At 39.3% G+C, this 25,962-nt stretch overlaps 1 protein-coding gene across 1 annotated transcript; it reads left to right on the top strand.

Annotated features, from left to right (window-relative positions):
- The first annotated feature begins 1,783 nt into the window (after positions 1–1,783).
- TMEM165 (transmembrane protein 165) lies at positions 1,784–25,584 on the top strand. Its single transcript, XM_019740118.2, has 6 exons — positions 1,784–2,013; positions 13,699–13,924; positions 17,861–18,036; positions 18,567–18,746; positions 23,957–24,062; positions 24,450–25,584. Exons 1-6 carry the CDS (start codon positions 1,804–1,806, stop codon positions 24,524–24,526), a joined length of 975 nt encoding a protein of 324 aa, XP_019595677.1. The 5' UTR covers positions 1,784–1,803; the 3' UTR covers positions 24,527–25,584.
- Positions 25,585–25,962: the final 378 nt, after the last annotated feature.

Below are 25,962 nucleotides of genomic sequence, written 5' to 3'. Positions count from 1 at the left end.
CCCATTAAGTCCTCCCTGCCTCCTCTGCTGAGGTGACTGGGAATTTGGCCAGGAGCACTTCCTGTTAGAGAGCTCAGGTGTGGGTGGCCTATGCCAGAAAATATGTCAAGAACCTTCCAGGAATCAGGGACACGTGGCCAGTTTTGTTATAGTTACCCTTCTGCCTCAGCCATGAGAGTGAGACACTGGACTCCCTTTCCGGTACCTCTTAGGCACAGCTAATCACGTATGCATAAAGGAGAGGGAGATGGAGCAAGGATAGCGGGCACTTCTGGGTTTTCTATTACTGATATGTGAGGGTTCACACATTTGACTCTAGATGAACTGGCAGGTACAACAGTTGTACCCCAAACTGTGTAGGAGGCATCTTGGTTACTTTCACAATAATAGAAGCACGCATTAGCTACAGTAGCAGGAAGCAAGGAGAGATGAGTTATGTAAGAGGAAGTATTGGGGGAATATTTCTGAGAGGTCAGGCCTGAACGCGTTTTGGAAGTATAATCATCTACAGTGATCGAATGGAGTAAGTTAATTGCAGGCAGGAAGAACAGCATGGAAAAACCTTTACTAACCCATGACATACGTGGTTTCTTTAGTGAACTCAAAGTAGCTTTGTCCACTTTGCCAGATTGTTTTAGTGGATTCATTTCTTGTTCCAGTATTTAATAACCTTCCTTAGCTCTTCACAAAATACAAGTTTCATATATGCAAATACAGGTAAAGTATTTAAGAGTGCCTGGCACATAGTTAGCACTGTCTTAGTCAAACTTCTGATAACTAAATAGCTCAACTTTTTAGAAATATAAAATGTAGAACTATTCTCAAGCCCACCCCGTCCTGTTTTCTACTCTTGCCCAGCCCCAACCCCCATCCTTCAAAAATCCTAAACTCAATTCGAAAAGCCAACCATTTTAAGAGGCCAGTCTAACATTGATGCAGCACAAAACATCCAAAACCAGAAAGGTGTTGCAGGATAAGGCCAATATTAGATGTTTTGGGTCTGGGGGTGATTACAGGCAAACAAACAGTATCTAAAAGAAGACTTGAACATTTTCGTGTTATTTCCGAAGTCCTGTTTTAGAGGTTTGCTTACATAATCTCATCTTGACCCTCTAAGAACTTAGTCCTCAGCGCCGTCGGAGACGGCACGGAGAATCTGTGAGGGAGTGAGGACCCAGGCTAGGTGTGGCGGTTCCCGCAGCAAGTGCCACGTATCCAGGGCGCTTGAACAATTGACAATTAGGAAAGGTCAAGAGAAAACAAAGACCGGCCTGGATATTAGGGCAGAAGGCGCAGAAGTAACGTGCCGCGCAGTCCTGGGCCCGCGGGCAGAGCGAGAGGAAGAGGGTCTCAGGAGGAGCTCCACAAGGATGCGAACAGTGGAAGGTAACGTGGCGCCCGATACCTGCGGGGTCCAATGGGGAGACGGCGCGAGCCGCACCTCAACCTGCCCGAAGACGTCACGACGCCGAGGCGGACGCTGGGCCAATGGGAGGCCGTCACGGGCAGAGGCGGGGCCCGGAGGAATCAGGGCTGGGCCGCACGGAGACAGTTGGAGGAGTCGTGTGGCCATCGCGGTAGAGGGGGAAGCCGAGCGGGCGGCCGCGGACATCGGCCTACCCGAAGCCTCCCGGCCGCCTGCCCGAAGCCTCACGCCCGCCACTGCCACTGCCCGCATGGTGCCGATTCCTAAGTAACCGGCGGCAGCGGCGAGGCCTGAGGGCCGGCGCCGCAGAGGCGACTCGGGGTCCCGGCTTCCCGTCGCCCACACTTCCTCCTGTGGCGGCCGTCTCGGCGGGCGGGATGGCGGCGGCGGCGATGCGGCATCGCGGCCGCACATCTGCCCCTCGGCTGCTTCTGCTCCTGCTGGTTCCACTGCTGTGGGCCTCGGCTGGGGTCCGGGCCGTCCCGGAGGAAGATCTTAGCCACAGGAACAAGGAACCGCCGGCGCCAGTCCAGCAGCTGCAGCCGCAGCCTGCGGCCGCGCAGGTCCCCGAGCCGGTCCGGGCGGAGGTGAGCCGCACGGGCTGTGGTGGGCGAGGCTGCGGCGCCTGCTGCGCCGGGTACCAAGCTCACTGCCGCCCAGAGCGTCGCCGTCGGCCCTGGGCTGCCGGCGGGGGGAGGGGAGCCCTGCCGGGCTCTTGGAGATGGAAGACTGTGGAGGGCGCTTTTCCCGGGGTCAGGCCGGGCCTCGCCCGGCTCCTGATGGGGGAGGGGAAGGGGAGCCCAAGCAAGGAGCCCGCTGTAATCCTTTAGTTCGGGAGGACTTAGATGGGAGTCTTGCTGATCAGATATATCCTATAGAGCTGGAAATACTCATCCCAAGTAGGAAGTCTAACAGGGCAGCTGGGAGACTTTTCTTCTCTGATGATTATAATAACATCGGCCTTTTCATTGTTGAGACAGCTTATCCCAAACTGTTTACCCAAATTCAGCTTTGCACGACCTGTGACTTTTATGCCAGATACATATGGATTATGAAACATGACTCTCACTTTTTAAAAACGTGCTCTGTCTTGTAGGAAGTAGCCCTTAGGAACGCAGAGGAATCATGAGTCTTTGGCAGTGCCGAGTACTGCAGCGGTTTGGGATGCCACAACTAAATTTATAAGTGTACCAGAACTTTGTTCTTTGGCCTCAATAGATAATTAACGTCTTCATTCATGTTAATAAAATCACATCGTCATATACAAACTCTCGGCAGCGTTTTTAAATTTCTCCCTCTACCAGACCTGGGCTTTCTCATTTCCAATGTGGACTCCTGAATTCAGGCCTTCAGCCCTAGAGGAGGACCGTTTGGCGCTCAGCACCCCTCCCCCTCCAGTCTCACCCCAGGCTACATTCAGCCTGTCGTCACCTAATGAATCTTCCTAAACACTGATTCTATTTTACTTCTCAGAAATCTTCACTGAGTTCCCGTGCATACTGGTTTCAGGCCAGCCTCTTCCGCAGGATGTTCAGGTTTCTTCCTGATCTGGCTCCCATCAACCTCCAGGCTTTTTAGCTACCACTCCCTTGCTCATGTGCTGTACTCAAACTAGAGATATGCCATGTGCTCCGTTGCTAGTCTCCAACAAAAGGCTTCCCTAAAAAGGCTTCGGTGAGCTTGAAGCACACTGTTCAGAGCATTTCCATCTTTGAAGAACCAACAGATAGATACATCCTCTCTGTGAAGACTTCCCTACTGTTTCCTGGTTAAAAGTGGTTTCTCTCGCTTGTCATTCCTGGGCTCAGCTTCTGTTCATAATTTCCACTTCTGAAATTGAACTGAAATGCTGATTTGTGAAATTTAGTCTTAGAGTTTATCATTTAGCCTCCTGTCATGTAACTGATCAGAAGTCTTTTTTCCAAACAATAACTATTTTGGGTTAAGTAACTTGGTGAGTGAAAGAGAGATACGTTTTGAATGTAACTTTCCAGGCCTTTTATCAAAGTTTTAGAGTCATATAGTGACTTTTGAGATACAAATAGAGGTGGTTATGGCTATTAATAATACTCGTTAGACAACTAGGAAAAAAATCTAGCTTGTAAAATAGTCAGCAGTGTCCACTGACCATATTTAAGTGGTCTTAAGGATCCTTGTCTTTAAAATTGGGGATGTGGAGGGAAAGGGCCGGCACACTATAGTAATGATTTTTGTCTTTGATATTTTGATACGTTCTTGATGGTTCTTTTTAGATAGGAATTTATTCTAATTTCTTCTATATTGTAATAGAATCCAATTGTTTTAACTTATATTTTCATGTAACTCTGATATGGTTCAACTGTTTCTCTGCTTGCAGTACTGCAGCATGCTGGAAGAGATTTTTCTTTCACGTTTTCTAAACTATGTAATACAAGTATCATTTGCTTTTTTGTCCAGTTGGTGGGGGTAAGATGGTCACAAGTTCAATTTAATAATCCGTATAAGCAAGGGTTCAGCATTGCTGAATATCTTAAAGCTTCAACTGTTTTGCTTTGCAAGTACATGCAGTACATCTTTTAAAAGGGCAGGGTATTTAACTTGCCCTTTTCATGCCACTGTGTGAAAGTGGACTTACGAAAATGGAGGGGGGAAAAAAATCTCTCCTTCATTGGTAGGCATTCAAGGGTAAGATGTACATATTGTGAAAATGTAGTTGTGTCTTACAGGGGATAACTGAATTTCTAAGAGATCTTTCTACTTTGGGTATTTTTTTTCTCTATAATCAGATAGAAAAAGTTGGGGGAATTCACTCTGAACTTACAATTAAACCCCAATTTACAAACCTATGAAAAAAAGTACTGTAGATGACTTAGATCCTTTCAATTATGTAGTTTATGCTTTTAGTGACTTACTCGGTTCTTATTTCTTCTCTAAGTAGAGTAATACCCTCTAGTTGAGGGAGATCAGATAGATTTAATAAAAGTGATTTATAATTTGCTGTGAATTCTGGAAGTTCCAAGAACAACTACTTTGGTTAAATAGCACAGTTGATAAAGCCACAAAAGCCTATTACCTGACCCTGTACAAATTCTTGTTACTGTATTTCTGCTTTACTTTTTCCTGGCATTTCTTTTATTATCTTTTAACTATGAGAAGGCCTTCCACAATATTTTAAACTTTTTTCCATTTTCATTAAGTTGCAATCCTGCTCCATCCATTTCAGCCTCTTTACAGCTACGTAAGATCAAGGCCATGTAGCCTTGATCATGATTTTTGTCAGAATTAAATTCATTGTGTTACTGAATTTATTTGTTGGTGTTCTACCATCAAAGTAATTTGTTAAAACAAAATTAGTGAAATAGTTAATGCATTTCAAATGTTAGAATTTATAAATCCATTAAAAACAACATTCACAAGCATAAAGTTAAATATTCATAAAAATAAAAATGTGTTTGTTAACATATATTCTAATATGAATTAACAAGTAACATTAATAAAAAATATTAAAAAACTAAACCATCCACAAATAAAGACACAATAGGGAAAAATTTTAATAGAATACAATTTTATCTTTCAATGCAGTCTTTTAAAACCAGGTTTATCCATGGTGCCATTAAGTTGCACGTATATGTTTGTGCACATTTTTCCAACTTCTGTAAAAGGTTTTTCTGACTTCATACTATAAAGTAACTAGTGGCGAGGAGACAGTTTTAAGCCAATTCTAAGCGTTTTCTTCTGACTCCTTTATCTTTGAATAATCACCTTCTTGTGTGATAACTTGTTGAGTGACTGGTTTTGTGTTTTTGCAGGGCCCTCAGTCTTTTTCTAGGTGTAGCCGACTGCAGATTTTGTTCCAAAGACAGTATCTTCATCTTTTCTAGTTTCATCATGGTTGATGGAGGTTCCCATGCCGGTACCTGTATCAATTTTTAAAAAGTCAAGCGTTGTTTATTTGAACTCTAGAACTAGAGTTAAGAATTATTTTTTCATTGTTGACTATCAGTTTTTCCCTCCTCCTCTTGAAGATCATGAAAGCATAAAAGAATACTTTCTATTTGAAGGTACTTTTTAAAAAAAAAATTGGAACTAATTTTAACTTTGAGTAAAGAAGAGTTTTATTCAGCAAGTTTTTTAAATTATAAGTTGTTGACCCCGCTCTCAAGCTGTAAATAAATTTGGGTTTAAGACACAAATTAAAATACTGAAATAGTGGTATTTGTACTAAGGAAAACACTATTTCATTACTTACCGTGGTATAACACTGAGTAACTGAATAGTGGAATACAGACCTTCAGTTACAGCCACTGCATCTGACCCTTCTGTACACATCTAAATATTTGCTTCTCTGCCCATACTTTCTGCCTTTCTTCATGTATTGGTCAAACTGTCATCTTTCCTATACCTCTTCTCTGTGTCCATGTGCCTATTCTCATCTGACCTCCAATATTTTCCTTCCTTAAAACGTTTATTCTCTACTTTTCATTGTTTCCTTTCTATCTGCTTACACATGTCCACAGGTTTTTTCCTATTTGGGGAAAGAAAAAAACAAAAGCTATTCATTTAACTCTACTTGACTGCATTACAGGTATGCCTCAGTTCATTGCGCTTTGCTTTATTGTGCTTCATAGACGGTGTGTTTTTTACAAATTGAAGGTCAGACCCTCCGCCAGCAAAAAAGATTACAACTCGCTTTATTGCGAGACTCACTTTATGGCGGTGGTCTGGAACTGAACCCACAATATCTATGAGGTATACCAGTGGTTTCTATTCTTCAGTGTTATAAACCACATTTCTATCTAGGGAATTAGCTGCTTTTTCACTTTGCTTTAGTCTTCCATTATCTGTCTTTAGCCTCTGTCTTTTTATTGAAATCCCATTTTTGAAGGATACCAGTAACTTACCTAAATTCAGGCTGTTTTTTCAGTTCTTATTTGACACTGTTAACTTCACTTTTGAAGAGTCCTAACCTATTTTTGCTGTATGAACTGGGGAATTATTTAATGCTATTGGTCGTCAGGTTCTCCTCTTGTGCTAAGTTGGAATAATAGCTCTTAAGGATTTTGAGTATCAATGTATATGAAAATACCTGGCATCTAGTTAGTAGCCCAGTGAATGGGGATTGCCCCTATTGTGACCATCTGATATTCTGCCTGGCTTTCTAAATATCTAAGACAATTTTTGTTTTCTCTTTTTTCCTCCTCCACCCTTTTCCCTAAATATAGACATTCCCTAAGGCTCATTTTTTCAACTTAATCTCTGCCTTTTCCCTTAGAAATTGTATCTACTGGCAAAGCTCACACTGATAAATTTAGGCTACCAGCAACCAGATACATACCTTGAGGCTGTGCTGGCCTGAACTCAGGTGTCCCATTTGTAGGACTTGGAAACCTTCATTTGAAATGCTTTTTATCACCTCAAATTGAAAATGTCTGAAACCAAACCCCTTATTTTTATTCCTCTTTCCCACAATCCCTTGTAGAAATACTAATATGTCTCTTAGTCAACCAGGCAGAAAACCTTATCATCTTTGACTCTCCCCCCTTTCTAAGGTTCTATTGATTTTCCTTTCTATCATGAACAGAATGTTTTCCTTCTCTATGTTGTCTTCAAAATTGGTCTTGTGCAGCTGACCTCCTAAATAATTGATTCAGTGGCTGGTGTCCTCTTCTTTTTGTCCAGATCCATTAGTCAGCACAGTGCCTTAATCATGCTTGTGTCTTCTCAGAAACTATTAAGGGCTTCTTGCTTCTAAACTGGTCCATAAACATACAGGATTTTGAGTCTGATGTTACACCAACCATTCTTTTGATGGTTTACTCCCTGTTCTCAACATGCCAATATTCTTTCAAATTGTCAGTCTAGGGAAGGAGGTACATGCGTGTATCCCAGTACATTTTCAAGTTAGCCATTGCACGAGTAACCAGTACTGAATCCCGCCGAGACTTTGAAGGAGCCTTATGAAATGAACCTCAGAATCGACTTGCCCCATTGGTCAAAGGTTGCCCCACAGTTGTTAACGCCTCTATACTTCTGGGTAACGAATGAGTGCGTGCAGAGCACTTACTTTCCCGGTGGACCTGCCATTTACAGCCTACAAGGAATTGGTCCTCCATAGCTGGCGGAGAGATTGGGTAGAGATTTTTGAAGTGGTGCACAAGTATCTAATCATGTGCATGATAAAAATTCCAAAAGGTACAGAAGAATGTAGAATGAAAAGCATGTTTCTTTCTTCTCTTGTATTCTATTTCAGGTATTAGCAAACTGTAGTTGACCACTGACTGACTTTTTTAAATGAAGTTTTATTGGAACAGAGCCCTGCCCATTCATTTAAGTATTAGCTATGGCTGACAGCAAGCTACAGCATCAGAGATGGGTCGTTGCTACAGAGACTTCAAGGCCATTGAAGTTAAAAATTTGGCCCCTTAAGGACAAGTTTGCTGATCCTTGTTCTAGTCATCCTGGTTCCTTCCCTGGAAACACCCACTGTTCCTGCTTCCTGAGATTTTGTGTGCAGTATTAACTCTACTTTATATACCTACCGAACTCCCGCCCCCTCCACACACATATGCAGTGACCATATACATATGATAGACTTTTTTCAACTTCAATATCTTAGTGGTTTTTCCTTATTAATATACGTAAAACATTCTTTTTCTTACTTTTAGCTTGATAATATTCCAATATATGAAACTACCATTTATTTTAGCAGTACCTTATTAATGGACATTTAGTTATTTTCTTTTTTTATTGCAAATGACAAGGGTACATTTATATGTGTTTCTAATACAAAAAGATAAGCTCCTTGAGTGTTCCCATCTTAAACTTTGTTTCAGTCCTGCAGGCCCATGACTCATTGCCCCCAGTATGCTTTGTTTTACTCCAGGGGAGCAGGATCATTAGAGACTGGAGTTGTTGGGTAGGCCTTGCTCAAGAGTTTCTACCTTAGTTGGATCGTGAGGAATCTAGATAAAGAGGAGGATAATGAAAAGAAGCAGGACTGCGTGGCTGGAGACCGTGGCTTCCAAAACCTTGCCGTGCTCTTGGGCTGCACTGCAGTACTGTAGCCGCGTCCGTGTGGCTGTTCTTAAGCCTTGAAAAGACGTGGCTCGTCCAAACATGTGCATGAGATGCTTGTGGTGAGGAGCTACACGCTGGAGTTTGAAGACTTAGGGTGAAAAAAAAGAATGTTAAAAATCTCATTCTAATTTTTAAAATATGCCTAGAGAAGTACTTTGAACATATTTTGGGTTAAATAAAATATTATTGAAAATAATCTGTTTTGACCTTTTTTGTTCTTCATGTGTTTGTTGTTTTTTTGATTCTACATATAAGTGAAATCATGTGGTACGTATTTTTCTCTGTCTGACATATTTCACTTAGCGTAATAGCCTCAAAGTCCAACTATGTTGTCACAGATGACATTTTATTTTTTTTTTGATTGCTGAATACTCCATTGTGTGTATGTATACCATAAATTCTTTATCCATTCATCTCTTGGTAGATACCTAGGTTGCTTACATATCTTGGTTATTGTAAGCAATGCTGCAGTGAACATAGGGGTGCATATTATCTTTTTGAATTAGTGTTTTTGTTTTCTTCCGGTAAATACCTAGAACTGGAATTACTAGATTGTATGGCAGCTCTATTTTTAACTTTTTGAGGAACCTCCATACTGTTTTCCACAGTGGTTGCTCCAATTTACAATCCCACCAACAGTGCATGAGGGTTCCCTTTTCTCCACATCTTCGCCAACATTTGTTATTTGTTGATTTATTGATGGTGGCAATTCTGCTAGGTGTGAGGTCGTATCTCATTATGGTATTTATTTGCATTTCTCTGATGATTAATGACATCGAGCATCTTTTTGTATGTCTTTTGGCCATGTGTATGTTCTCTTTGGAGGAATGTCTGTTCAGGTTCTCTGCCTATTTTTTAATTGCATTATTTTTTTGGTGTTAAGTTGTATGAGTTGTGTTACTTTGGACAATAACCATATATTAGATGTGTAATTTGCAAATATCTTCTCTCATTCAGTAGGTTGTCTTTCGTTTTCTTGATGGTTTCCTTGCTGTGCAAAACCTTTTTAATTTGATGTAGTCTCATTTGTTTATTTTTTCTTTTGTTGCATTTGCCCAAGGAGACATATCCAAAAAAAATTACTAAGAGCGATGTTAAAGAGTGTTCTAGGAGTTCTATGGTTTCTAGGAGTTCTATGGTTTCATGTCTTACCATTTAAGTCTTTAATCCATTTTGAGTTGATTTTTGTATATGGTGTAAAAGTGGTCCAGTTTCATTTTTTTTGCAAGTATCTGTCCAGTTTTCCCAATACCACTTATTGAAGAGACGGTCTTTACCCCATTGTATATCTTGCATCCTTTGTCATAGGCAAATTGACATATAAGCAAGGATTTATTTCTGGGCTCTTTGTTCTATTCCACTGGTCTTTTATCTGTTTTTATGCCAGTAGCATACTATTTTGATTATTGTAGCTTTATAATATAGTTTGATACCAGTGAGTGTGATAACCTCCTATTTTGTTCTTTCTTAAGATTTCTTTGACTATTTGGTGTCTTTTGTGGTTCCATATAAATTTTAGGATTAGTTCTAGTTCTGAGAAGAATGCCACTGGTATTTTAATAGTGATTGCATTGAATCTGTATTGCTTTAGGTAGTAAAGACACTTTAACAATATTAATTCTTCCAGTCCACCAGCAGGTGTATCCTTCCATTTATTTGTACTTTCTTCATTGTTTTATAGCTTTCAGAATATAGGTCTCTCGCCTCTTTGGTTAAAGTTATTCCTAAGTATTATGCTTTTTGATGCAATTGTAAACAGGATTGTATTCTTAAATTCTCATTCAGATAGTTTGTTGTTGATGCATAGAAACAACAGATTACTGTACGTTGATTCTGTAACTTTACTGAATTCATTTATTCCCAGCTTTTGGTGAAGTGTTTAGGTTTTTCTGTATATAGTATCATGTCATGTTTTTACCTTTTTAAAATGTGGCCACCAGAAAATTTCAAATCACATCATGTGGCTTACGTTACTTTGTATTTGGACAGTGCTGCTCTGCCTTATCCTTCAGTATGGAGCATAAGGTTCATTTGGGAACTGGTATGTGATTAGATAGGAGATGTTAGATAGTTACCAGAATTAAGTATTTACATTTTATGTTCTAGGCATACAAAGGCCATTACTATTTCTTAAATAGTGAAGTAACTTAATGAAATTTTTAGGAAGCGTAAACTGGTCATATTGTGGTATGTTACCATAACTAATTAACAGTTCTTATTGTGTACTAGGCACCATTCTAAAGGTATATATTCCTAAAATTTTTCTTGGATGTCAGATTCTAGACATTTTACAATGAAATTTCTTCATACAATGGTATACTCAGGAGGAAAATGTTGCATTAGTAAAGGCAAATGAAAATACTTATAATTAAAAATAAAATTTGAAAAAGCTTATATTTTTTATGATGCTTAATGTTCACCAGGTAGTGAAAGAGAAAGGAAGCTCCTTTTTAAAGGAACGTCAGCATAGATGGAACAAAAATGTAATGGAGAGAAAGCTAGAATCCCGTAAAATGGTACTTGCTTAATCAAGAGCTGGCTCCCAAGGTTGCCCTTTTGATTTAGGCCTAACCCCAAGTACAGGGTGTGATCAAACAATATGATGAATGTTTAAATAAAAAAAAATTTGTTACAGTAAAAGACACATTGCCATTAATACCCCTCAAAATATTCCCCCTCGCTTAGAACACACTTATCCCATCATTCTTGCCACTTTCTGAAGCAGTTCTGGAAGTCTTCTTTTGTGAGTGTCTTTAGTTGCGCTGTCGTGGCTGCCTCGATGTCCTGAATCATTTTGACTTTGGGGAAGAGCCAAAAGTAGTATGGTGCCACATCTGGTGGATAAGGTGGATCAGGACACACCATAGTGTTATTTGACATAAATTGCCATATATCAGAAGCCATGTGTGACACGGAACATTTGTCATGATGGAGGATGATTTACAGCACACTTGAAAACACACCTTCTCTACCTAGTTCATACCTGACTGACTGCACCGAACAAGCTGAAACTTGTCACACACTGTTACTAAGGTTCAACCTGCTGCTTCCTGTATTGAAGATCCCTGCCTTTCCGCTGATGGCACTCGGCAGCAGCATTCACCGCATTTTGTGATCACAACAGAAAGGCTCCGTGTCACACATCGCTTGGTTTCTGGTACGGCAATTTCTGTCAAATAAAAACATTATGGTGTGTCCTCATCCGCCTTATTCACCGGATCTGGCACCATGCGACTTCTGGCTCTTCCCCAAACATGAAATTTAAGTGTTTTGAATCAATTCAGGACATCGAGGCAGCCATGACAGCACAACTAAAGACACGAAAGAGGACTTCCAGACTCGGTTCAGAAAGTGGCAAGAATGATGGTTCAAAGTGAGGGGGAGTGTTTTGAGGGGGATTAATGGCAATGTGTCTTTTACTGTAATAATTTTTTTTTATTTAAACATTCACCGTATTGTTTCATCACACCTTATATTTTCTAAAATGTTAAATTTTCCGAATTTTTGCTCAGAGGTCTAGGCTGAGTAATTTTTAAATTTTTCTTGTCTTTACTATGGAATTTGGGAGTCAAGTTTATGTCATGTGTGAAGGAATGATAGGCACAGTAAGAATTTAGGATTTTATTCTTAATCTGTGATATCTCTGACTGGGACCTTTGTAAATAAAAGTAATTGTTTCTCTCCCTGTCAAAAGTCACATCTGTTCTTGGGTTTCTTTTTCTTTTTCATCTCTTAGGCTTCTAGAGATTCATAGGCTTTAAAAATTAGATAGACTATTAGGCAAAGAGACCTTTAGAAGTGATTTATCTAGTTCAGGGTTTTTCAACCTGGGAACTATTGATATTTTGGATTAGATAATTTTTGGGGGGGTTGGGGGTGGGCTGTCATGTGTGTTATGTCCTGTCCATGGCAGCATCTCTGGCCTCTACCCACTAGTTGCCAGTAGTTTCTCGTTAGTTGTCACAGTCAAAAATGTCTCGGCATTGCCACAAGTCCCCGGGAAGACACTGCTAAAGTGCCTTTCCTGTTAAGTGGTGTTTGCCTTCCCTAGAACTCTTCTGAAGCTGAGGAGGGAACATGCCACCTTCTCTAGCAGTCCATTTCAGCTGCAGGTGGCTCTCTTGGGGTAGAAATTGTTTCTCTGTGTTAAGATCAAATCTGCCAACTTTTTAGTTCTGCCTCTTAGGACCATACAGATTGACATACAGACTTTCTCAGTGATTGGAACATAGGCAGCCCAGGACATCCTGGTCCCTTACATGGTTATTTTAGAGCCTAAGTTGGCAAACTTTTTTGGTAATGGGCCAGATAATAAATATTTAGGTTTGGCTACATATTTGCAGGCTACTTATAGTCTCTGTTGCATAATTTTCCTTTCCTTTTTCCCTCCCTTTTTGTTTTTCTTTTTTTGCAATCCCTTAAAAGTGTAGAAAATATTCTTAGCTGAACTTGGCCCCAGCAGTATCTTGCCAAACTTCAGTCTGTTCCATCTGATCTTCAGAGGGCAGTGCCTTCTTAACATGTGGTGCCTCAGAACCAGTACAGAACTTTGGGTAAAGACTGAGCAGCATAGAATGATGGATGTGTCACTAACTCTAAAATGCTTAAAGCGCTTGTTGCCCTTTTGGAGCTTTGTCACATTTTCAACTTAAAATGACCTTAATGCCAACCAAAATTCTGGTTTGCCTTTTTTATTAGGCCATACTATTGCCTGGATAGTGTTGGTGACCATCCATAGATCCATTTACGTTAGAGCTTATCTTACCTAGAGCCACCTTGTTCCAGCTTGTTGAGAGCTTACTGATTCTTACTTTGTCCTCTAAAACGTCAATGACATTTCTCTCAGCTTCCTGTGACTTGAATGTTTGACAAACATACCTTGGTCTTCCACCTAAATTACAAATGAAAATTTGAATGAGACATAGCTCTACTCATAAATCTCAACTCATAAATACTTAGAAAATAAGGTAATTTTAATGTGTGAATACAGTGTTTTTATTTCTTAAATTGTTTTGTAGACTTGTACTTGGATCTACATTGTAACAACCATCAGATGTTTCCATCATTAGTAATGGCTTTCAAACAAAGTGATTAGACAGTACATAAGTCTAATGACCATGACAGAAAAACAATTTTAATTCACATACAAAATAAGAGTTTTAAATGATTTCTTTCAAAAAGTTGCTGATATATGTAATTATTTTTTTTTGTTTCAGAAAGGACCTACACCAGCTGCTCCAGTTCATACCAATGAAGAAGATCCAGCTACCCAAACTAATTTAGGATTTATTCATGCATTTGTCGCTGCCATATCAGTTATCATTGTATCTGAACTGGGTGATAAGACGTTTTTTATTGCAGCCATTATGGCAATGCGCTATAACCGCCTGACAGTGCTGGCTGGTGCTATGCTTGCCTTGGGCCTAATGACATGCTTATCAGGTGAGTGTGTTTCCCTCCTAGTGAGTTCACCAAATTTAGGAGAAAGCATGGTGTTCGGCATTCAGTTCCCTGAATCATTCAACGATTCATGTTGGAATTTGGTTCATGTTCCAAAATTTAGTAAACAGAAAATGGTTTGAGTACATAAATTCCTAAAAACTATATTACACTTTTAAAATAAATTTTCAACTCTTCAGTTAAGATACGGAGTCATTTATTCACTAGTTTGTAATCCTTGCTTTTGCTGTGTATCCTTGCTTTTTTTTCTTTTCAGTGCAGATAAGCTTATTTGTATGTAATATCTTAGAAGTAGGATTCAAGCAACCACAGAGAATTGCATGTTCTCCTGTTGAGGGATGTTTTGTAATCAATAACAGAGGAGTCACTTTCAGTTTGTGTTGTATTAAGCTGTTCTTACCCATTAGATAAAGGAATGAAAGAAACGTTCTTAGATTCCTAGTTTGTGTTAGGCTTATATAGGCTTCAGTTTTTCAAAGAATTAGACCACGAGAAAGTAAACTTAACCACTAAATAATTAAACATAACTTAGTCTTTGATTCAAAAGCAACCACGAGCCATGTAGTTGGGTAGGAAATGGTGAGCTCACCATTCGAGTCTGACATGGGTTAGAGTCTGACTTTGCCATGTATGAGCGTAATGATGCTACTTAACTTCTTAGAGCATTAGGTTCCCCACTTGTAAAATGGGGATAATATCTACCACCTTATAGAGGGTTGTGGTCTGTTTTAAAATGAGATTTTACACTTCAAGTGCTCGTTCACCCGTTTCCTCAGCAAGTTCTGTTTTGGCTGCTTGGATGCTCATTAAAGGTTAGGTCTTTTAAAACATATTTATGAGTATTTTAATGATTAAAATAATTTGACTACCTTTCACATTTTAGAAATTACTATTAGCATTTTTCATATTTCACAGTCAAAACAGTTTAATCTTCAAAAGTAAATTTTGATTGTAGGAAATAGGAAAATTGGAGAGTTGTATATAGTGAAGTTACTTGTTTGGAATGAGTTTAAATAATATCAGAGAGTTTTATTTTTGAAATTTTGAGCTTCAAGGATAACTAGAAGGCCGTGCTCTCCTCAGAAACTGGCTCCATCTGTTCCCCCATCTCTTGTGCATTTCCATTTCCTCAGCTGTAAATGGGGTGAGTCTCTTCTCTCCTAGCCCTCTGCCCCCTCCCTCGAGCTGCTGGTACTCTGACAGCCCTTCTCACTGTATAGTTTAAAACAATAGGTTGTGTCTGTAGTCTTCTTTCCTTGAATCTAAGATAATTTTGAAAAACTATATACTCCCTGTCACATTGACGTTATCTAAAACTTTTCATCTTAATTTGAAGAAGTGCAAAGATCTACTTTCTGATATATTGTATAAAATAGAGCTATTAATGTATTCTTTTAAAATATACCCAATGGAATCTAAATACCATTAGCAATTTGATACCATCATCATCATTCCTTTAAAAAAAAGCATGAATAAACTTTCCTTTAACATTTGGAAATTTACTTTGTTCTTATTTCTCTTTTAATTCTTCTTTTCACTTACTTTCCTCATACAACTTTACTCTAACAATTATAATTTTTTACTTGAAAAATCTTTTATGGATCGTACTGTCATGTGTAGAGCAAAAATATGCATATAAAATAAATTGTAAAAGATGCTGAAAATTTCCTTTAAGTCTCTAAATGTTAAAATTTTTATGCATTGAGTTATAGTTATTAGTACTCAGTTGATCAAAGCACAATATTTTACATATTTAGTTTTTAAAAGTTGGAAATGAGTCTCTTAATGAGATGACAGAACTACTATTTTTAAATTAGTTTATATGCTCATGGCCCTCGTTGATTTTAATCAATCACCAAATTAACATTTCTCTTGTGTACTCTTTTTCTTCCTTTCCAGCTAATACACAATCTTTAGGGTGACACTTTAAAACAATGCAAATACCCTACTCTCCATAGTGTCAGTTGATGACTTTTACATGATGTAAATTATCCCTTGATGCCTGCAAAATGGCTTTCTAACTCTACTTACCCCATTCGCCTTTACCAGTGAGCTGGGCATACTATTCTAAGAAAAAGCTCTCCGGTGGGCCGGTGGCTCAGGTGGTTGGAGCGCCATGCTCCTAACGCCGAGATCGCAGGTTCGATTCCCACATGGGCCAGTGAGCTGCGCCCTCTACAGCTAAGACTGTGAACAACCGCTCTCCCTGGAGCTGGGCTTCCATGAACAGCCGGAGGTCGGTGTGTGCGGCCCTGGGCTGCTGTGAGCTGCTGTGTGCCGTGTGCTACCGTGAGTGGGCCAACCAACGACCTGTGGCGACTGCCTCAGTGGGTGGAGTGCAAGACTCCAGCATGGGCCAAGAAGCTGTGCCCTACAACTACACTGAGAAACAATGGCTTAAAAAAAAACAACGGGGTGGGGGGAAAGCTCTCTTTCCTCCCCCATTGGTTTGTCTATTATGGGTATAAACTCATAAATTCCCTTTTTCAGTGGTTTATAATTAATACCTAACTATATTGTTGCTTAAATTATCCCAGATTTGGTGGCTGGGAGCCCCTCCAAGCTGGTTTCTATGATCTTGTGACATGCTGCCATTGTTTGTTTTTCCTTACTTTCTAGTAAAACGGGATAGTGCAGGCTCATCTTGTACCTGCTTTTCCAGTCCTGGAATTAGCCATTTCTCTGAGGAGCCTTTTAGTGGGGAATGCTATTAGAAACCAAGATCTGGGTGCAAAATTGGCTCACTGCTACTGAAATATCTTTGCTTCTTGGCCTTTTCAGTAGACAGAGCTGGAAAATACATATCTGTATTGTGTATACATGTACACATACATATACATATATAATTCGAATATAGATGTGCATCTAAGTATAGATTTGGTATATTTCTAAACTTAAATTTTTTATCCAACGTTGTAATATAATGAAATAGGGAATAGTTTACTTACCTGTGCATTTATACACTTGATGTTCAGGCAAATTTGTAAGTGTTGCACCCATTTTATAAAAAGAGCTGGTGGGGCAGTCGGTTAGCTCAGTTGGTTAGAGCGCGGTGCTCTTAACAACAGGGTTGCCGGTTCGATCCCCACATGGGCGACTTGGAGCTGATGGGTCCTGGAAAAACACACTTAAATACATTTTTTTTAAAAGAGCTGGTGAAATAAAGAATAACTGCATTTATTTTACATATATGGAAATGTCTTCTGACCCTTCCGTAGTTTTTAAATTTTAATTACTGAACTGTGTTTCACAGTTAAGATTTGGGTTCTAGGTGTATAGTTTAAAGTACAGTTTTTGTATAACTTCTACAATTGTTCTCTTTGGTACTGAATAAGTTTGTTGTAAATGTTATTTTAATATACGTATAGGAATTAGTTTTCTTTCATAAGATGTTTAAATAGTTATAAAAGAGCAGAGTTTGAATCATGCCATATGAGAATCTTATGGTTCTTCACTACAAAAATTTGTAATTTAAAGATTTGTGATGAAGAAATATCACTTACATGGGAAGATGGTGTAGCTTCTGGGTTATAAGTTTTCAGGATCCTTAGCAGACATCTTAGTAACCCTTCTACCTAAAGTGCTGTGCCCTGCACGCCATGTAGCAAGTCAGCCCCTGGCTGGACGTGTCTGTAGAGTCCCCTATCTCAGGAGAGGTCCCTGTGGCACACAGGTATCACATATGCTGTCTTCATCTGGACCTCTGATTTCTTGATACGCTATGTTAGGTCATTGGCCAGACCTAAGGGTTCAATATGGGTGAAGGGAAAGAAGTGGAATTATTTCAGGTTATTACATATTAGATGAGCTTCTAATGTGAACCATTTTCCCTTTAAAACATTGGTAAACTGAAGGGAGCCGTTCCCTTGGTTGTGGTACATGCTAATTAACCAGAATTACTGTTGCATTTTCTTCCAGTTTTGTTTGGCTATGCCACCACCGTCATCCCCAGGGTATATACATACTATGTTTCCACTGCATTATTTGCCATTTTTGGCATTAGAATGCTTCGGGAAGGCTTAAAGATGAGTCCAGATGAAGGTCAAGAGGAACTGGAAGAAGTTCAAGCAGAATTAAAGAAAAAAGATGAAGAAGTAAGTTGCAGCACTGTTAAATGTCTGGACCACAAAGGCCTTCGACTAAGGATAAACGCTGTGCAGAGGTTTCCAGTGGTCATCCGTAGCTGTGTGATACATGTGGGCTACGAAACCTAGCTTATTGTTCTTCGTCTGCATTACAGCTGGTTGTGCTAAGACTCTGGTTAGTGTGAATGTGGTGGAGAAGACGTGGGCGTGAATACTGAACACCTGTAATCAGGTTCCTTAATTAGAATCTGAAAGCAGGGACTATAGTTTATAATGTGTTTCCTCCCTTTGTGTCTAGTCTAGCAGGTAATCAGTAACCACTGTTTGATTTATTGTGTTGGGGAGGGATGGAAGAATTGCGAATATACCATTTGTTGCTGTGTGAGACCAATGGTTCAAAAGAAGTTTGGGGTCACATAACTTTAGTTTCTTGGAGCATATTTCATAGAATTTAAATACTTTTTAAAAGAAAGATTAAGTAATTTTGTGCTATTTTGTTTGCTTCCTGGGGTTAATACCATTTTGTATTTTTAATTTAGTTTCAACGAACCAAACTCTTAAATGGACCAGATGTTGAAACGGGTACAAACACAACAATACCTCAGAAAAAGTGGATGCATTTTATTTCACCAATCTTTGTTCAAGCTCTTACATTAACATTCTTAGCGGAGTGGGGTGATCGCTCTCAACTAACTACAATTGTTCTGGCAGCTAGAGAGGTGAGTGGTACTTGAGAGACGACTGCTTCTGTATTCAAGTTCTGTATTACAGCAGAACTAATGTTACTTTGCTCCACAGGGCACTGGACAAAGTCAAGGGGGGCCACGGGATTATTTCATCTGTTAGACAAGTGGTTTTAGCACTAGTAATGCTGCTCCTCTTTAAAACCTAACTTCTCCCAGTTTCTAGTCGGTCAGATGGTATGTGTATTCTTGTGTGGAAACTTTAATTGTTCTCTTGACTCATCTTGCGGATTCCTCTTCCCTTCAGTTTTGCTGAAATGATGCTGTGGCAGTTGTCTTGGCTTGATTTTCTTTCTTTTCTCAGAACTTTCCTTTGTGTACTTGTTGAGAATATAAATTGACATAATGTTACTGTAGGCCAATTTGGCATTAAATATCTCAAAGTAGGTATCTATGGCTTCTTCCATTCCTTGTGTTAAAGAAATAAGAGTGTTGCAAAGGTGACTTAGGAAATTAGTTAAGTCCTAGCCCCAGAATACTAAGTCCTAGGATGGGAAGCCTGAAGAGATCTCAGATCATCTTGTTCTAACCGTTGCTCTTCTGATAAAGAACCTGAGGCCCAGCGATAGGGTGACTTATCTGAGGACGTAACCAGTGGGTAGCGGGGACAAGGAATACACCCAAGGCTGTCCGCCTTCTAGCCGTTTCTACTATATCTTGTTCATACTTGTTAAATGCCACATACTTAAAAGATAACTGTGTTTTAAAAAATTTTAACCTTTTTTTGAGAGCAGTAGTAGAGTTTACATGTTCACAGAGATTAAGATTTACTGAGGAGATGGTTGTGGAATTTTTAGAATGCTGCTGTTACTTTTCAGATTTTTCTTGGTCTTAACAAATACTATTTATCTGTTAAATTACATTGGTTTTATTGGATAGTAGGATTTAGTAGGTAACAAGCTTGATTTGAATTTGTTTTTAACTCCTAGGAAGTATCTACCATAAAAGAACCAATTCCTTAACATAGTATGCTGCAGTTTAAAACAAGCATTGAAGACCAGGACTAATATAGTTAGGGCAGGGCTGTTTTGTCAGAGAAGCCTGAAAAATGCTTTCTTTTGGGGGGGAAAAAAAAACACTTAATTCAGTGTTTCATCTGATTCTCATATTTTAAAACAAACTCTTTTAAAATGTCACTTCAAAGGCTTTGCCCTATCTTCTTGATTTCTAGCCTTTTTTATTAGCTTTCTGACTGCCAGAATTAGTACTTCACTTTGTAGTGGTGGTTCTGCCCGGGTGAGCTGTCACGATGGCAGAATCAGTACCGTCCCCTAACACTGCCATCTGAATGGCGCAGTGACTTGTGAAAGGCTCATGATTCCGTCTGTGAGAGTCACCTTGGTCTAGCAGTGTGGCACGTGCTATCTGGGTCTGAGCCTCGCTGTGTGGTCACGTAGGTAGCACCTTCCTGCGACCTACTATGCGGATTATTCTGTGAAACAAGATAAAGCGTGCAGGGTCCCTGACACAGTGAGTACTCCCTGTTAGCTGCCCCCCACACCACCAGCACTACGAGGGTATGTAACGAGCTCTTTAGGACAGAAGTATGGTTCTCTCTTTTTTGTTCCCTTAACATTTCTGATTTTTGGTAATTTTTTGTATAAACCACATAGTAGTCTAGTTCAATCCGTTTTAGTCTGAACTTTATTTCTGCTTCCAACATTTATTTTTTTAATTAAAATTTATTGGCGTGACAATGGTTAGTAAAATTACATAGGCTTCAAGTATACAATTCTGTAATGCACCATCTATATATCATGTTGTGTGTTCATCACCCGGAGTCAGTTCTCCTTCCATCGCCATAATGTTTGACGCCATTTACCTTCTTCTACCATCCTCTTCCCCACTTACTCTTTGCTAACCACTATTGTCTGTGTCTGTAAGTTTTCATTTATCTTGTTCCTTTGTTGCTTTCGGTTTTATATCCCACACATATCAGTGAAATCATATGTGCTCGACTTTTTCTGTCTGACTTACTTCGCTTAGCATAATAATCTCAAGATCCATCCATGTCGCAAATGGTCCTATTTCATTTTTTCTTAACGCCGTATAGTATTCCATTGTGTATATATTCCACAACTTCTTTATCCATTCATCTATCAAAGGACACTTTCGTTGTTTCCATGTCTTGGCCACCGTAAATAGAGCTGCAATGAACATTGGAGTACACTTGTCTTTATGGAGAAATGTTTTCAGATTTTTTTGGGTAGACACCCAGGAGAGGGATTGCTGGGTCATATGGTAATTCTATTCGTAATTTTTTGAGGAACCTCCACACTGCCTTCCATAGTGGCTGCACCAGTCTGCATTCCCACCAACAGTGTATGAGGGTTCCTTTTTCTCCACAGCCTCTCCAACACTTGTTACTATTTGTCTGGTTGATGATAGCCATTCTAGCTGGGGTGAGGTGATATCTCATTGTGGTTTTTATTTGCATTTCTCTGATGATTAGTGACGTTGAGTATCTTTCATATTTCTGTTTGCCATCAGTATGTCATCTTTGGAGAAATGTCTATTTAAGTCCTCTGCCCATTTTTCAATTGCGTTTTTTGTTTTGTTAATGAGTTGTAGGAGTCCCTTACATATTTTGGATATTAGCCCCTTATGGGAGACGTTGTTTGCAAATATCTTCTCCCATATGGTTGGTTGCCTCTTTTTTGATGGTTTCTTTTGCTGTGCAAAAGCTTTTAAATTTGATATACTCCCATTCATTTATTTTAGCTTTCACTTGCCTTGCATTTGAGGTCAAATTCATAAAATCCTCTTTGAGCCCAAGGTCCATAAGTTTAGTACCTATGTTTTCTTCTATGCAGTTTATTTCAAGTCTTATGTTTAGGTGTTTGATCCATTTTGAATTAATTCTGGTACACGGTAACAGTCTAGTTTCATTCTTTTGTACATAGCTTTCCAGTTTTTCCAGCACCATTTATTGAAGAGGCTGTCTTTTCTCCATTGTTTTTGGCTCCTTTGTCAAAAATTATCTGTCCATATTTATGGGGGTTTATTTCTGGGTTTTCAATTGTATTCCATTGGCCTATGTGTCTGTTTTTCTGCCAATATCATAGTTTTGATTATTGGTGTTCTGTAGTACAAGCTGAAGCCAGGGAGTATGATACCTCCAGCCTTTTTCTTTTTTCTTAGGATTACTTTGGCTATTCGGGGTCTTTTGTGATTCCATATAAATCTGATGATTTTTTTGTTCTATTCTTTAAAAAATTCCATTGGGATTTTGATGTTGAAGAAGACACAAAGAAATGTAAAGACATTCCGTGCTCATGGATTGGATCAATATAGTTAAAATGGCCATATTACCCAAAGCAATATATACAGATTTAATGCAATCCCCATCATATCTTGGTTTTTTGTTTTGAAGATTTAAGTATACAAAATAACAAAGACTGGAAAATCCTGTATTAAGGGAACTATTTAATTTTATTTAATCCAGTGATTTTTTTTGAGGTGTCACTTCCAAATAGAATGAAACCATCTTCTGGGTTACCAGTTTTAGTTGTGTGATATACAAACAATTTGGGACATGTAGTCCCACTCTTCTGTTCTTTACAGATGTTTCAAATTGTCCCCATTTCCCCAGTCACTGCACACACACTGCCCACCCCTCAGCAAACAGCCTTACCTTGTCCTTCAGAGAAACAGAAATCATTTTGCTTCATTCCCACCGATCCCAGTGGCAGGCCTTTCCCTCCTGTATTCTGGATCCCAGGCCCCAGGCTCCCACTTACTACTTAAACCTTTGCCTTTCTGCCACCCAATTTTGTGAACATTTTAGTATGAACAAGTTTTTCTCATCTAAAAAAATTTTACCCTTTCCTCAGTTCTCCTCCCTTCCCCTCAGATGCCCTGGCGGTGATGGGAACAGGTTGGCTCTTCCTTGCTTACAACTCCCAGTGGGCTCGTTCCTGACCTCACTGCTCATGTTGATGTGGTGCTGAGTTCACTGCAGCCACCTTGGGAGGCTCACTGCCTGGCCCCCCCTTTCAGTCTCCTTTGAGCACCTCTTCCTCTGTCATCCCTTCAGTGTTGCTTTCCTCATGATTGTGTTGTTAACGTCCTCGTCCTACATTCTCTCCCAGGGTTATTACATTCAATCTCATCGTTTATTCACCATTGAACTCAACTGACTCTTGAACTTCTCCACTTTTAATTCTCGTCATCATCCATCAAGTCTTTCTCCATTGCTTTCCCTACCTTTTAATCACATTGGTATTACCGTTTGGGTGTCATGCCTGGTTTTTCTCTTTCCTAACACCTCTCATTCACTTATCACTAAGGTATACAAAGAATGCCTCCTTAATTTCTCTTAAACCCATCTGCCTCTTCTGCCTGTCGTCTCCCACCCCAATCCATGCCATTGTTTTTTATCAGGGAGGACTGTTGCAATAGCCTCCCAGTTGATCACCTTGCCTTCTGTCTTGTTCCCCTTCAGTTCATTCCTAGACTTTTAAAGCATAAATCTGTTCTGTCACTCCCCAGCTCAAAGCTAACCGGTGTCTGAAAGTCTAACTAAGCCTAGAGGATCCTCAGTGACCTGGCCCCTCCTACCTTGATTGACTCTTTCTTGTGATTCATGGTTCTCTCTAGAAATGCTGAAGCACTGCGTCGTTTTCCTTACTCCTGGCCTGTTGCCATTTACTAGCATGTTCCCACCTCCACAAAACAGTCAGATCCTCCTGCTCATTCTTTAGGGCTGTCTTTTCTGGAAAACTTTTACTGGTCGTACCAATGAGAGTGCCTAGTTCTCTCTGGTGGCAAGTGTTTACTGAATGAATACTGTTTCTGGTGCTGAGCTCCAGCAGTGAGGGCACCATGGAGATTAAGGGAGGCAGGGGTCTCTGTTCTTGGGAAGCAGTCAGGCTGTAAAGGCTGCCTTGGTTTCCCTGTATCAAGTACTGCCTAAGGGAAGAGATGTCCTGGTTAAGTGTCCCTAGCATTTGTCACTTAGGATTACTTTGATCTTACACATTTGAGTTTTGTCTACTTTTATCTCTGGTCCTAGGTAAAATGGAACATATTCCTTTAAGCAGCTATTACTTTTCATAAGTTATAAATCTTAATTTTTCTGTTTTACACTTTTGTTGTTGTTGACTTCTGTTTTCACTGCGTACTAGTTGTCTTTCTCAGGTAACAGTTTCAACCCTGGCTGAATCAAGAGTTGTATTTGTTTCTAGGACCCCTGTGGTGTCGCAGTGGGTGGAACAGTGGGCCACAGCCTATGCACTGGATTGGCTGTAATTGGAGGAAGAATGATAGCACAAAAAATCTCTGTCAGAACTGGTAAGTGGTTTTCTTCTTTTCAGTTGCAAAGAAAATACCATTTGTTTTAACTCTTAGCATCACTGAGAGATTAGAAAGGGGCATTATGTTTTAATTCTTTAAGTTTATACTTTTGAAGTAGACTTGGTCTTCGTAATGCTCATCTCTTAGAGGTTCACTGGCCCTGCTGTTGCCAACATGGTCTGTGTAGATGTAAAATACAGGTTCATCCATAAGCACTGCTGGGTTCACGGCAGCTTTGAAGAAACTGATGCTCACTGTTCAGCCAGGCGTGTGACATGTTCTTTGCTGAGGAAATGGGGTTTAAGTGTTTCTAATTTGTTTTTAAGGTTAATGTCTTGGCTCCATAGAGGAATTTTGCCTTAAACTTTTTCTCTTCTTTTACAGTGACAATCATAGGAGGCATCGTATTTCTGGCATTTGCAGTTTCTGCACTATTTATAAGTCCTGATTCTGGTTTTTAACAAGCTATTTTCATTTATATTTAGTTTAAGATAGGTAACTCTTGTGTTTATGTACATAGTATATATTATAACTAAAAGTGATAGAAAATACTGTATTTTGTAGCAATGAGTTATTATTGATTATGTCCAAAAGAAATAATCATTGATTCTATTTGCAACATGGATTTTTGAAAGAAACCTGATGTCTAAGTGTGGATTTTTCTTTTCTCCAGTATAATCACGTTAACACGGTCTGTTTTGTGAGGGTTTTCTTAGCTTTTTCACAGGGGATGTATACAGAACCACTGTGCAGTGGAGTCTACCATTTGATTTTCTTTCAGCACTGACCCCTTTATAAGGAATCTGTATTTTTTCTCCCTGGATCACTGAAGCATTTTAAAATTTTTTCTGGGGAAGAATGAATTAATTTGTGTCTTGTAAAGCATTTCCCTGAACCAGTAAGCAGTAGTTTATATCTTTTCAAAATTAGGTTCTTTGTTTAAAAAGCAAAAAGAGTAAGAGAAATGTTTTATAGTCAGCTCTCCGTATCCATGGGTTTAGCATCCACGATTCAACCAACCATGAAAACACCTGAAGTGTTACATTGTTGCTGATGTATGTACTATGTAGTTGGGCCTATAATGGATGGTTGTATCTGTACTAAACATGTACAGACTTCTCTCGTCATTATTCCCTAACTACAGTATAACAACTATTTACATAGCATTTACATTGTATTAGGTATTATAATCTAGGAATGATTTAAAGTATAAGGCAGGATGTGTGTAGGCTATGAAAGCACTACACTTTATGTAAGAGAATTGAGCATCTGTTGGGAGTGGAGTCATGGAACTGAGGGATGACTGTACTGTTATATCAATAATATAGAAGAATTGTTTACCAGTTCCATTCTTTTTTTTTTTTTTTTAATTGGGTAGGAAACCCAATATAAAAACAGTCAATATTTGACAACGTGGAATTACCAAATTAAAAGAATACTATGAGTGTATTCATATCTTTTCTATATTGAATAAACAATGTAACATAGGTACAATGTAAATAAAAGTGGTATGACCAGTGCTTGTCTTCACTTTTGTTATACAAGTTCATCATTTTCTAATTTATCAAAGCAGTATTAATATTTATAGACCAGTTTCTTAAGTTGATGTAAAAAACAGGAGCCAAGCATTGTTCTAAAGCACTGTCTTACCTGTACTGATACAAGGTTACACGACAGAGCAGGGACTCAAACCAGACAATGTCATCCTACAGCCCGTAACTACTGATTATGTACGGCTGCCTCATGTTATCAGAGCACCTTTGTAATCACTGTCATCTAAGCATACTCTAAGTTGACTACTATCCTAACTATATGTTCGATCTAAGCGGCGTAACTGCTTTCTCCCAGCTTGGTAAGTTCTTTTACCATGTGCAGTAACATTGTCATCAATAGTGTC

This window comes from Rhinolophus sinicus, linkage group LG02 (assembly GCF_036562045.2).
Source record: "Rhinolophus sinicus isolate RSC01 linkage group LG02, ASM3656204v1, whole genome shotgun sequence".
Taxonomy (NCBI): Eukaryota; Metazoa; Chordata; class Mammalia; order Chiroptera; family Rhinolophidae; genus Rhinolophus; species Rhinolophus sinicus.
The sequence above is the reverse complement of the archived record's forward strand: the minus strand, read 5'-3'. Positions and strand labels throughout refer to the sequence as shown.

What these genes read in the sequence shown, in the direction of transcription:
- TMEM165 (XM_019740118.2), top strand. Translation starts at nt 1,804, where the DNA reads ATGGCGGCGGCGGCGATGCGGCATCGCGGCCGCACATCTGCCCCTCGG. An exon ending in CCGAGCCGGTCCGGGCGGAG is followed by an intron (nt 2,014 to 13,698) that starts GTGAGCCGCACG and finishes TTTTTGTTTCAG; the next exon opens with AAAGGACCTACACCAGCTGC. An exon ending in AAAAATCTCTGTCAGAACTG is followed by an intron (nt 24,063 to 24,449) that starts GTAAGTGGTTTT and finishes CTTCTTTTACAG; the next exon opens with TGACAATCATAGGAGGCATC.